This window comes from Leptosomus discolor, chromosome 7 (genome assembly GCF_034619465.1).
Source record: "Leptosomus discolor isolate bLepDis1 chromosome 7, bLepDis1.hap2, whole genome shotgun sequence".
Lineage (NCBI taxonomy): Eukaryota > Metazoa > Chordata > Aves > Leptosomiformes > Leptosomidae > Leptosomus > Leptosomus discolor.
In genome coordinates, this window is record NC_141397.1 from 16103756 (window position 1) to 16116909 (window position 13154).

The 13154-nt window shown below is 47.8% G+C and overlaps 1 protein-coding gene across 2 annotated transcripts; it reads right to left on the reverse strand.

Moving 5' to 3' along the window:
* Nucleotides 1-1133: 1133 nt before the first annotated feature.
* NKIRAS1 (NFKB inhibitor interacting Ras like 1) lies at nt 1134-11378 on the reverse strand. 2 transcript variants are annotated; one of them, XM_086468197.1, is made up of 4 exons: nt 11285-11378; nt 5778-5813; nt 4188-4429; nt 1134-1377 (listed from the first exon to the last, which is right to left on the reverse strand). In XM_086468197.1, the coding sequence occupies exons 1-4, from the start codon at nt 11376-11378 to the stop codon at nt 1138-1140; spliced, it is 612 nt and encodes a 203-aa protein (XP_086324323.1). In that variant the 3' UTR covers nt 1134-1137. The 2 variants fall into 2 exon arrangements, with proteins under 2 accessions (XP_086324323.1, XP_009959494.1); XM_009961192.2 differs by lacking the exon at nt 5778-5813.
* Nucleotides 11379-13154: the final 1776 nt, after the last annotated feature.

A 13154-nucleotide genomic window follows, 5' to 3' on the forward strand; every position in this document is an offset into this window, starting at 1 on the left:
AGAGTCAAATACAGCACGTACAGTTGTGCTCCTGCTGCTGGACAGTGTGTGGCACATTAAGACCAAGGCCATTTGTCCAGGTATTTCCGGGTGTTAGCCATGGGAATGTTCCCAAAAGACAGCCTCCTACTCTCCCTAGCCCCCTCTCACAAAGTAGCACAGCACTCCATACCGCTTGTTATCTGGTCTCTAGCTTCGTACTGGGGGTGGATTACTGCAGTTCAGCTGAAAGGCTGGGTGGGAGTATTATGCAATGCACTAAGCAGAGCCCAGGCAGTACCTCCTGCACACAAAATTGCTCTGTATAACTCCTCAGTAAAATTATCACCTATGTGAATGTGACTGATTTGTACTGGACATGCTGGAACAAAACCATGTACAGCTATGTTGTCCTTCAGGTCGCAGTTAAATTAATGAGTGCTCTGAGAGCTTTTCTGGTTTGTACAAATAAATGCCTAAGCTGAAAGCACTACTTGTCAGACTTTGCTGACAAGCTTCATGTCGGGGTAGATGTGTTCTAGTATCTCCCACAAGATCTGGGGGGTTTTCTCTCTTTTTTTTTTTTTTTTCTTCCAGGCACTAGCAGAACTTCAGCAGCTAAATCCTGCTAGTAGTTGTTCCTCCTGTCCCAAACCCTTCTTCTGCAACAACACACTGACCTCAGTCTCCTGCAGCATCAAAAAGCCCTGTGGCCCTGTTTAAGGTCAAGGTAAAAGGAGTGTTGCCATTTCAAACATATCCTCTCTCCAAACTGGATGCTTTATTGCAGCTAGTGCTATTTGTGACTAGAGGCTATAGATCTGCAGGGGGATTGCTTAAGGATAAGCATGTTGATTTGTCCCTCAACATGGCTGTACCCAGGCATAGCCAAAGTCCCTGCTAGAGAGGCAGCCACCTGTCCCTCCCTCCTCCTTAACCCTCGTTGCAAGATAGCGCCTGTCATGAAGTGCTTTTCAAGGCTTTTACCACCAGTGACTTTTTCAAGTCGAGTCCATGAGAAGGAAGGATACCTCTTAGCCATAAGCTTGCTGATTTTATTGCTGAATGAGATTATTGCTTTAAGTGAAACTGCAAGAAGCAAATGGCATAGAAGGACTTAGGCTGTGGCATGGCAGCAGCAGACAATGCTACAGTAGCTTAGTTATCACAGTTATTCCCTTTGTTCTTCCTTCCAGGCAGGGGAAATGTTGATTTGTTCTGGGACTGGGAGAGTTTGCTAGCTAAGAAGGTGAAGGGCTCAAGCAGTGTTTTCCGATCTGTCACAGTCACTTCCCACAGTCTCACTTTCTCGACCCTTGCCCATTGCTGTGCTGCTTCTGTCTCCACTTGCCTTTGGTCCAGGAGGTCAGTTTTGTTTCCCAAGACAATAACTGTTACCTACAAACAAAATGAAAGGGTGAGCTTTATACAAAAAGCATTGACTACTCACAATGCTTTTAAACAGCAGGCAAGTAGCAATACAGTTCAAACCTGTTCTTTGACTTGGCACTGGCACAACGTAAGCTGCATGTAGTTGGGAAGATCAGGGTCTGGGATTTGAATTAGCCTCGTCTACCTGTGGGCTGGGAGCTGGTTTTAACCATAGGATATGCAGGACTTCCCCTTCTCTCCCCAGCTGCTTAAAGGGAAACAATATCTGAGAGAGCCAAAGTTACACAGCCCTGTTCTCCATTTACTTGGCAATTGAGCTGCCCTAGCCAAATGATAAGAGCATGACATCCGAGTAGGTCGGAGCAGCAGATGCTTGAGATGGAAAAACACACAGCAGCAGAGAAAGCCTGGACCCCACAGCTGTGGATTTTGCCCAGCTTGTTTTTTCCCAAGCCCCAGCCCACAGTATAACTAAAGCCAACCCTGCCACAGGGCCTCCTGGGCGGCCTGAGCTGTTGCGCCCCGCTCCCGCAGGCACGGTGAGCCACTGGAGGGACCTGAGGGGACAGCCTGCTGCCGCTGAAAGGGCCAGGTAAGCACCAGCACCGTCCTCTCGGAAGCAGTTTCAAGAGCAGCCAGTTGGCTACCTAGAGCAGCACAGAAGTCTCAAGGCAGACCCTTAGTTGTAAGGATCCATCAAGCGACTTCTGTATCACCGAGACAGCACAGTGTGGCTGAGCTCAGTGGCCTGCCCGGTGCTTCAGTTCTAGGAAGTGCTGGCCACTTAAAGGTACTGCTGCTGCTTATTTTAAGTTAACCATTTTCTAAAAATGTTTTACCAGCATCAGCTCTTAGGGGAAACCATGCCTGTATTTATAGTTCAAGGTCCTTACTCAAACTCTGGTCTCATCTCTACTCTAGTGGTTTGACAAAGATCAAGTGATAAAGTCCTCTTCTTGCTGATGATTTGGGGGTTTTGCTGTGGCCACACCTGCTTGCTCTTTCCTGTTCATCAGTCTAACTCCAGGACATCTTCTGTTTCTTTCCAGATAGAGATGTTTGTCTTGTTCCTGTGAGGTCTGTGGCTTCCTTTCTTTTCTATGGCAGCCCAGGGTGTTTGGAAAAATGTTTTTTCCCTCTGCAAAGGCTGTGAAAGAAGCTATAATCTTCATATGCATATACCACATGCTCCAACTGAATTTTACCTATGGTTAAGCTCTGTCAGTATGAGAGAACACAACCTCTATTTAGTATAAAATTTGGCCAGGCTTTAAGGTGCGTGCTGGAGAGCACCCACAGCCAGCAGAAGCAGAGAACAAGCCATCAGTGCTTTCTGTCATCTGCCACACAACAGGGGACTGTGCCGCTCAACAAGGTGAAATTCTGCCAGCTCAGAAGTGCCATGCATGGAGGTACATCCCTAATTCGGTTAAGGATGCATTCTAGCAGAGCCCAAACTTTAAGTCCCCTGATGCTATCTTAAGGTAGGGCTTCTGATCTCACCTTCTAGCTTCAAAGCCTATTTTGTATGGACCAGAAATCACAGGAATGAAACTAATTTATCCATCTTATTGTGGGCACCACTCTTTTAACTATGTTATCCTCATTCAACTATGTTATCCTCATTCAAGACCACAATTTTAAGCTCTCCCAGACTTGGCTGTTTTCTAAAATACCTGCGTGCAACAAGAGAGAAGAGTTCTGGCAGGTTAACGCAGAAGAGAGGGACGCAGATCCTGCTGCAGCTGTGACTCCCTCTCTGTATTACAACATGCTGTAAAGTAACAAATCGGGCCCCTCACAAAACACAGCGCCTGGGAAAAATTTCCTGCTTGTCCACCTTTCCTTGCCCTGCAGGGGAGTTATGATTGACTCCCATATCCCTGATATACGTGCCAGTCTGCAGCTCACACCAGCCCTACCAGCTTAACATACCTCTCCTGTGACTGCACGTTCAGCTGCTGTCAAACTTGGAGCCTGCCTTCCTCCACCACCCTATGTGCTGTCAGTACTAAACAAGTTACATTTTTGGAAAGTCTCTCCCTACCATTATCCAATTAATTCTTCATGCACTTTTTTTTTTTTTTTTTTTAAGACAGCATAAAACAGACATTTGGAAAGCTGTAGGCTAAAGGCATTTAACAGGGAAAACTACTCGAGAATATAAAGATACTGTAGGAAAAGCCATAATGCTAATGCCACATGCAAGTTATATTTGTTTAGCTAAGCTGGAACACTGTCAGCTGAAAACACTAGCTGCTTTCTAAGGGAAAATAGAGCAGTCATTTCACACAATTGAATTGATTCAATATGGTTGTTAAAATACATTAAAGCTGCTTTGCCAATTGACTAATGTCTGGGAGACCCATTGTCAATTACGCTAGTTTGTAAGCCATCAAGTACATGAATGCAAAACAAACAAAGATAATGCCCTTCGTTATATTATTCTATGCACTTGACTTCCCGTGTACAATATCTAAAAAAACATATGAACTGCACTGCTGTAGACCATATGTTTTATTAGTCATAAGTGTCCTGGCTGGTGCATTCAGCTAACTGAATTTTAACGGAATTTAGTAGAGGAAGTAAGAAGGAAAAAAAAAAACAACCCTGCATTCTTTTGCATGACCTGTATGGCATGTGAATTAGGCTTCCCCAGTATGAGAAACCTTCCTTTTGCTGATTGCCCAAGGCTGTGGGTACATTAGTTTTCCTTTGTATGCAAGTTTTACAGAAACAAAACCTATGCTTTGCAACCTTGGCTTCCTATCACTGATCCAGCGATAAGCCAAGCAGTTAAGGCACTGTGCATTTACCTCTTTTTTGTCTCTGAAGACATCAATCTCCTTTTTGAGCAGTTCGACTCTTTGGAAAGCTTCGAGGCTGGTCACAGCATACACGAGAACGAAGCCATCAGCAACAGAGAAATAGTGTTTTGGCAATTCCACACCCTCCTGCAGACCCCTGGTGTCGTAAAGCCGTAACTGTTCCTTCACGCCTCGGTCTGTCTCCACCGATGCCAAATACACATCTTCCATTGTGGCACCCTCTTCTAAGCCTGTTGTTTTAAAATAAGTGGGAAAGTTCAACTGGTGTAAGTGCAGCACCACTATAAGAATTTTTTGCAGTACAGCAGAATGTTACCCCACAATAGCTTTCCGTGGATGTTTTCCAGCGTGACTTGACCTGGACTTGACCTTTGCTGACATCCCCATGCAGGGCTGTATTCATAGATCACTGCACCAGCTATTTACAATAGTGACATTGCGTAAATACAACCATCTAATATATGAGCACATGACTATGCCTGTAAAATTAATCTATACAACACGCACATTCAGGATAGGATAAGATAGACTGCTCTTCCCCCAGGTTTCGCAAACACCAACCGCCCAGTGTAGTAGCTCTGTGCCAAACATGCTGCAAACAGGCCTGCCCAAACATACCCTTTTAGAAGAACAGGCAAGGAACACCAGATAGTCAAGTACTAACATCTCGAGCCTACTTCTTTGCTTCGTATTGAACTTGATCATACAGCAGAAGCAGGAGCCAAAGGAATAATTCTGGAAATGAATGTGTATTGGTGGTACAACTAACCAATAAGTGAAATCAAACCAGAAAGGGAAGGGGATGTTTGCATGCAAGCAAAATTGTATGCTGTGTGTACTCAAATACACAGTGTGCTTTTTCCATCCCTTAGGGATTTAAAATGACTCAGATTTGCTAATAGGAGCAAGCTAATTTACTGCAAGGTAAGAGCATGCACAAGGTAACAAGCTTTCATATATATATCACCTGCTCCATAGTAACTATCTGTATACTGGCTCTCCTTCCTTCCTCTCCTCATGGTAAATGTGCAGTAATTCAAGGCAGCTTACTTTGAACTAATTAAAATTATATTTTCCAAACCCAAAACCACATAGATCACCTTAGCTTTATGTTCCCCCTGGATGCAGGTGCATAAGGTTACAAATCCCAACAAACTATGTATAGTGAAGCTGGGCCACTTTCAGAGTCGGTTTTAAGTATTCGTATAAACCCTCTGCAATCCACATTTTTGCCTCCACTGCACTCCTATATACATGAATTGTTTGCCGTTGTAGGGCTACAATAATGAGTCCTGTATTATTCTCTTTGTCTGCCAAAAAGGGACCATATTATAGCATTGTTTAAGAAAACACAAGGGATTATCTGGCTTGTGAAAATAAGGATTTTGCTATATTCAATGACACTATTCAAAATACTTCACAAACAAGCTAAAGCATTCCACCCACGCTGATGGTTTCCCATGATGTATGCAGCATTCCTGTGCAGGAAAGTGGCACAAGCTGTTCTTTTTGCCCCTCTCTGTGCAGTCTTCATAGATCAAACTCTTATTAGGTTTGCAGCAAATTAATTTATCTCACCTCCAAATATAGCCATGCTAACGTGCAGGAGCAAAACTAAGAGCAGAAGGACAAAACAAAGGTTAATAAAAAGACAAAGCACAAACACATTCCATGTGGTTGGAGGATGTGTTACAAGGGCATTTTTAAAGACTGAAGTAGATAACAGAGCCCTTTCTGGATATAGCACTGTATTTTTTTCTTGCTCTGCCTCCTTGCATTGTACAGACCAGTCAAGGAAATATCTAGCATCAGTAAATACTACTTTGGCAAGAAGGAATGAACCCTAAGTACCTAGGTTTTCTTTCTTGAAAGCAATTCATGATGTTGTACATGTTTTTACCATCTAAATGCTGCACTGTAATTCAACAGTCTTTAATAGATCCACATTCTCCTGTGACAATCTCTTCCTAATGGCATGAAAAGTAGCAGTGAAAATTATGTCTTTTAAGATGGTACTTGAAAATGAGGAGGAAAAATTAAGACCTGGGACTTAAATCAACACAATAGAGCAACAAATTTTCATGTGAAATGGGGGAGCGCTTTGGAGGCAGCTGGAATTTATGCATCAATATCAGATTCAAGAAGTGAAATTTCATCTACATACATTGGAGGAGGGAGTATATGCAAGTAGATTCCTAAGCAAACACAGATAATTTTAGACATACCTCTGTCACCTTATGCTAGGCTCTGCTTCTGAAGTCCAGACCACATGCTAGCCACATCTTGCTGACAATGATATTTACACTTCTTGTTAGTACTGTCCCACTCAAACACTTTCCCTGTCTCCATTCAAACACATGCTGGGCAAGTTGTTATATGAGCAGCAAAACTAGTCAGGAAAGCCCAGTGCCCTGGGAAGGTGTCTGGCACCATCCCACCCTCCCTGTCACAAGGACCCAGGTTCTCCTTTCCTTCACTGGCATCCCCAGGCACCCTCCCACCTCTGCTAACTGGGTGAGCAAGGGCAGCTTGTGCTGGGGAGTTACTGCCCCGCAGACTGCTGCCAGCTCGAGGAGGTTTTCCTTGGAGGGGAGCATTATCGTGGGCCTTTTCTCTCTTTCCTGCTACCGGTTTTTCTAAATTTACAGAAACATATTTTGTGACATCTACTGCTGTGACACAGATGAACAAACAGATGGAACTAGCTTTCAGGTTCAGAAGCTATGGGGGGAAAGGGGAACTAACAAGACAGTTAACAATCTCGTGGTTTCTTTGGAAGCTAAAGACAAAAAAAAGTTAGGGAGGGAAAGGAGGACCAGACAGGAGATTGATGCCGTTCTCTAGTGCGCACTTAGCTGGTGCAAGTCTTGGGAGAGGCAGAGAGGTCTTCATCTGCGTCACCGACTGCTGCCACAGAGGAACTGCAAGGGGAAGCCTCAGTCATAAATTAGGTGGTGTTTCAACCCCTGGTGGTTTCCCAATGAGGAAAAGAAAAGGGTGAATATACTAATGATTACTGCACACTCAGGCTAGGCAAGGCAGAGATATTGCAAATACCAAAATAAAGGAAAATTTCAAGGTGGGTGGAATTTCAGAAGTTCCTAAGTGACCCTTGAACATAAATGCAGTGCAAATTTTGTGTCTTCTTGAGCATTTTTGAAGATCTCGTATGTAATCTCTCCTTCCCTCTTTCCAGCAGGAATTCAGCAAAGAGCTCCTAAAGCCTGCTATTCCTTGTGTTTGTAAACTGCGGGATAACAGGCTTTGCAGATGATGGCATGTCAGAGGATTGCTAACTTGGAGAAGAGCTGGACAGGCCTCAACAGGAGTTGGTCTATTCAGATTTAGCTGCTGGTTAAATACTGGTCCCAGCAACCAGTAAGCACGGTTGTGACCCTCAGTCGCATACATTCAGCTCTGTTTTCATCTGTTTCTAAAATGCAAAGCTGACTGCAGCTCTATCAGGAGGTAGTTTTGATTTAAGAAACAAAGATGTAAGAATGCGTAATTTGGTTAATTCGCCTCCACATATTTGGAGCTGTGAAAGCCAAAATGCCAAATCCCTCCTGCTGAGATGAAGCGAGGCAGATTCTCTCGTTACAGGTTCTACCACAGTAATATATGGTGTTTTCATTCCTAGCTAGGTAAGATGATTTAAAGTAGCTGCTTATGAATAACCTGACCATACCAGCTATTTACACAGCCAGGAGGCAGAGATAAGGAAAATCGTGTTTTCTACAGGAAGAGTTCTCATCTCTGCCGGTTGAGCTGATAAGCTTTACTATAGGTTGAGGGGCCAGAGATATTTTACAGGCAGAAGGAAGACTCCTTTCTGCACCATCGCTGAACAGGGACACTGTTTAAGGAAGAATACCTATCCTCTTTACAGACATGTCCCATGCCAAAGTTAAGGCAGCAACTCTCCTCTCAAGAGCTCAGGCCAAGCAGTGCCAGGTACCACAGGTATTTAGTGGGCCAATCTTCTACAGCCAGTCAAGGACCCATTTCATTACCGAGGAGGGAAGACTGGCCCCTCTTTCTTCAGGAGTGCAAGAGAAGGCGGAGGATTTGGACAAACACAACATTGAAGCCACAAAAAGAGAGATCATCCCAGGCACCAGGCAACTGTACACATATGTGCAAGTCTGACCTATGGCAACGTAGTCCCTACATGACTCAAAGCTAAATCTGCACCCGTTTGAAACACCTACTTTCAGGTTTTGTCTGATTCCTTGATAGCCCAGTACTACACATTTTTGCTTACATGCTCCAGGGGTACAGATACTCCTTTTCAGGAGGTATTCCTCCCTCCCAAGTACTGTTTCCTCTTTGACCTCAAGTCATCTTAGTGCCTTTGCAAGAGTGCTAGCTGCTGACCACGTAAGCAACGGCCGCACTTAGGGACTTCATCCATGACAAGCCAGGGAAATCTGAAGGTGCACATTTTTCTAGGAAAAGAAACAGAGTGCAACTGAGTTTACAGCACCATCACCAAGTACACAGCCAGGAGCATGGGCTCAATGCCAAGGGCTTTATATAGCAGCATGAAACCTCCAAGGACACTAATCACTTCCCTGTTAGCTGCTGTGCCACCACTCCTTTTTACAGGAAAGTCAACAGGAGGCACGTGAGCACTGACATAGCGTCATGGCTGCTTTACAGCTAGGAGGAGATCCCCATGTCAGTGGCTGGGACACCTCAGAGGATGTCACCAGACCTTGTACTCTGAGTCTACAACCAAGTTTGAGCAGACCTCTTGTCACTGGGAGGAGGCTGTGGATGCCGTCAGGAATGGGCAGACTCCACGTGCTGGCTCGGCAGTCCTCCCCACAGCTCCCTGGCCCTCGGACCATCCGCAGAGCTGCTCTTGACGTCAGTCAGGAAGCACAGGTTTTGAAACAGCTTGTGTCCATGTTGCTGTACCTGGTGAGCTCCCTTGCTGGTTGGCTCTGAACAGACAGGCTTTCAGCAAACACACTAGTCCTTTTCACTTCCTGCCAAAAAGGCCAGCAGCCAAGATGGGCATGTCAGCTCGCAAGCCTTAGGAAATGAGGATCGAGATTCAGTAATCATGTTTTAAGCGTGGAGGGTCCACCCTTGCAGCAGCAGCACCAGCAACTGGTCTATACAGCTTAAAGCAGCTCAGCTAAGGAGCAATCAAAGACTTGCCATTCCTCAAACTTCATCCTTGCCCAATGAGATCCTCACAGTGGTGTCCTGCCTCTGCAGTTTGAGGGTTAAATCAATACAGGTTGGAGCGGTACCTAAAGATCTTCTGGGAACCATTTTCACCAGCCCATACTTCAGGCACCCTCTGCCAGAACTGCCCTTGGGCTGAGGAAGAGGCAGGGAGGACAGTGACCACTCAGCAGGACTGCCAGAAACACCAACATATCAATCCATCCCCCAAAACGTGCCTGATGGCATATGTGAGTGATACCAAAAGCACTGGGCCATGGGTGCTCTTTCCTTGGGGCTGCAATGGCTGTGCATGAGCCCTCTCCAGACTCTGATCTTGACTCTGCTATTTGCCCTCTTTCTCCAAATGTCTTGGGAATGAGACTTGACCAAAATCATAGAAAATAGGAGACTACCTCCTTCCTTCTCCTCTTGCATCCCCCTCCTCTATCAGCTGCTCCCTCCCCTACTGTTAACTCCAAACAATAAGAGCAGAGCTGTGGGAAAGAAAAACCGATCTTTTTAAGAGAGGAGGGGAAAAGTCTGCATCGTGCAATGGCCAAGCTGGAGAGAAGTGTTCGGGAGTGACAGAGGGACACCCACAGCTAAACCCCATGCATGAGGCCTCCCGCCGGTTATCAGCCAGTATCCATGACATTGTATAACCGTGTACATGGCTGGCTCCATAAATAGCTCCTCCGATCAGCAACACCCGAATATCCTTCCTGCCCGGGTCGCTCACAGGAGCTCGGGGCAGGAAGTAACGCAAGGCAATAGGACTCAAGTAACGTGGCCTTGCTCATGCTGCTCCGGTGCCTCTGACAATCACCCAGCCCAGCGCAGAGGAGAGGCACGTCGGCAGCAAAGGGGAAAACCTTCAGCCTGCAGGTTTTGCAACCTTCACACTGAAAGCTACACGGGGCTACGTGCATAGGGCTCGGTAGGACGCTGGAAACAGACGTTGCTGCAACATTAGAGGAAATCCTCCTTTTAAACAAGGGTATTAGCACGCAGTTCTGTATCATGCTTTGCCAGCAAATTCCTCCCATCCACACATTTTAAAGGCACAGTGCCTGCAAAGCACCGTTCTAGAAATCCTAGTGTTTATCCAGTAACTTACCCCAACATTTAATTTACTGGCCCAAGGAAAAGATACAAACTGACTAGACATCTTCTGTCAAAGCCCTGGGATTCATCCCTGGTGGCACTCCCTGTTTCGGGGGGAGGCAGGAATAATTTGGCAGCCTGCTGATCATTGCCCTTCCTCTCAAAGCCAAGTCATGTGGAAACAGAGGTAAACAAGCCGGCTTTGCCTTCATTCCCTTTCTTTTGTGCACAGCAAGTCTCAGACATCCCATGCTCCTCTCTCAAGTCCGTTTGCCATAGGAGAATTTCTTTGAGAGCTGAGAAGGTTGGCCCTTGAAGTTCACCACAGAACATGGGACCTAAAGCCGAGCTGTTTTTCTTTCTGGTGCTTTGATTAAATATTAGCCAAAATAAAGCTTCAAGAAGACGGACCAGAAGTCTAAACAGTCTCTCCATTCAACATGTGACATCTATTTATTTTTCAGGCATCTACAGCATCTTTCAGGGAACAAGGCATTTCTTATGTAAATAGGCAGCAAGCACATCACCTACTTTCTGTGTTTCTGTTCTTTTCAAACATTCATGTATTTTATAACTGGGAACATCACGGAAAGAGTTCTTCTCCAAGTCTCTTTTAAAAATCAGTAAGTAATTTTGAAATTACAAATTTCAAAAACTGCCCAGAGATTCAACAAAACCACATTAATTTCGTCTTTCACCTCACTGCAGTTCACGGTCCATCGTTCCTGGTTTTTGGGGCCCACACAAAACAAGATGCTGGAAAAGGAAACAATCCCCCCAAAAAAGTAAAAAAATCTCACCAACAGTATGCTTTCCATAGAGAAGCTGCTCCAAAATCGCAGTCTTTCCCACCGAGGCCATTCCACAAACCACCACCTTGTAGCCCTTTCCCATCTTTCCCGAGAGGGCAGAGTCAGCAGGCGAGCCCTGTGCAGACACAGGAGTCTGTCAGCCTGGCGTGGTGGCAGAGCCCAGCACCAAGCAGGAGCAAAGCCCACGAAAGGCGAGAGGCAAAACGCAAAGCAGCGGGTGACTCGGAGGCACAGCTCCCTCCCAGGCGCTCACCAGCGACTGATATTTTTAGGACTAGAGTTTCCTCCCACACTATTTTTTAAGGTTTTAGGCTCCTACCACTGGTGCTGATGCTTGCCTGCAGCCTCGACACTTGTCCCGTCGGGCTTGGGGAGACTGTTTGTGAGCGCTGAAGTGTGTAAACCCTCTGGGGCAGGGGCTGTGCTTGTTGGTGCGTGTGTACACTGCAAGACTTGCATTATCGGGCTTCGTGCTTCTGCTGTGGGGCTGATGGTATCTGGTGATGTCAGGATGGCTTCTGAAAACGCTGTGAAGTGGCGGTTCCTTCCCTTTTATTGCACACACAGAAAATTTCAATCTTTTACAGACTAGGAGCTAGACAACAGGAGCGTTACAGGCAGAAGCGCTGGAAAGCAAACGCAAAAGCGGGTTTTTTTGGTCTGCTTTAAATCAGTTTGGTTAGGTGGGGGTTGGTCTTAGCGGGAGGCCTCCAGGAAGCCCTTTCCCTCTGCTAGTGAGCCATGGCAGGGCAGCAGGCCCTAACTCTCTGTCGCTGTTTGCAGCAGTTTGCCACAGAGCGAGCTGAAGAGTACCTTTTTGGGGCCAGGAGGGGCTGGCATTGACCTCCTTGGGTGCCAGTTGAGCCGGGTGAGGCTTCACGAGGCAGGGCGCCCTGCAGAGCGTACACTGCAAAAGGGGAAGGCCGCCCCGCAGCCGCAGGGAGGCAGGGGGGACTTTCAGGCAGGGAAAGCCTAATTCCCGTTTTGATTCCCCAGCAGGGCCCGACGCCTCCACAGCAGCACCCTGGGGACGCTGCTGGGAGCCAGGCGAGGGGACAAAAGTCCCCTCAGCACCAGGCCCCTTCCCTGCTCCTGCGAATGCGCCTCTGCGGGCACCGGGCGCGGAGAAGGTGCGCGGGGAAGGGGGGGGGGGGCACAGGGACGCTCAGGCACCTGCAGCGAGGGTCGGCAGCGGGGACAGCCGGGGCCTTGGCCCCGGCCCCGGCCCCGGCCGCTCACCCGCACTTCGCCGGGATGCCCCGCGGGCCAGCAGCACCGGGGGGCCCTGGCGCCCCCCTCCCCGCTGAAAAGGTTTTAGGGTTAGTTTTAGGGGTCTTTGCCTTTAGGGTTCATGATTTAATTGTATGCGGGGCTTTTTATTATTTTTTAAAGATTTTTTAAGGCTTCTTTTCAGGATTTCAAGGACTTTTTCACGTCAAAGCCCACCCCCACGCCAGTCCCTAGCTATTCTGGGGCTCTGGCGGGGGAGGAGGGACTGTTTCAGGGGATGCCCCGGCTCGCACGCCCCCGCCCCAAGGCCAGTCCCCACCTCCGCAGGACCCGGCCGGGCACCGCGGCGCGCCCCCGCCCGCAGCCCCGCGCGCCCCCGGCCCCGCGCGCCCCCGGGGCCGCGGCCCCCTCCCCGCCCCAGCGCGAGCGCGCACCTGGGCAGAGCTTCCCACAGGGCCCCATTGAGCCGCGCCGGCCTGGCGGCCCGAGCCCCGCCCCCTGCCGCCCATTGGCGGGCGCGGGGGCCGGGCTGGGGCGGGGCGGAGCGCGGAAGGTGGCCTGGCTCCCCAGGACTACATTACCCATGAGGCGCCGCGCCCGCCGCCGGAAGTGCGATGTCACCGCAAGG

Bases quoted from the DNA above. Each gene is read 5' to 3' on its own strand.
- NKIRAS1 (XM_086468197.1), bottom strand. From the start codon at position 11,378: ATGGGAAAGGGCTACAAGGTGGTGGTTTGTGGAATGGCCTCGGTGGGA. The intron at 4,430-5,777 runs GTGAGATAAATT...TTAAAACAACAG, and splicing joins TAGCATGGCTATATTTGGAG to GCTTAGAAGAGGGTGCCACA. The intron at 1,378-4,187 runs GTAAATGCACAG...TTTTGTTTGTAG, and splicing joins TCTTCAGAGACAAAAAAGAG to GTAACAGTTATTGTCTTGGG.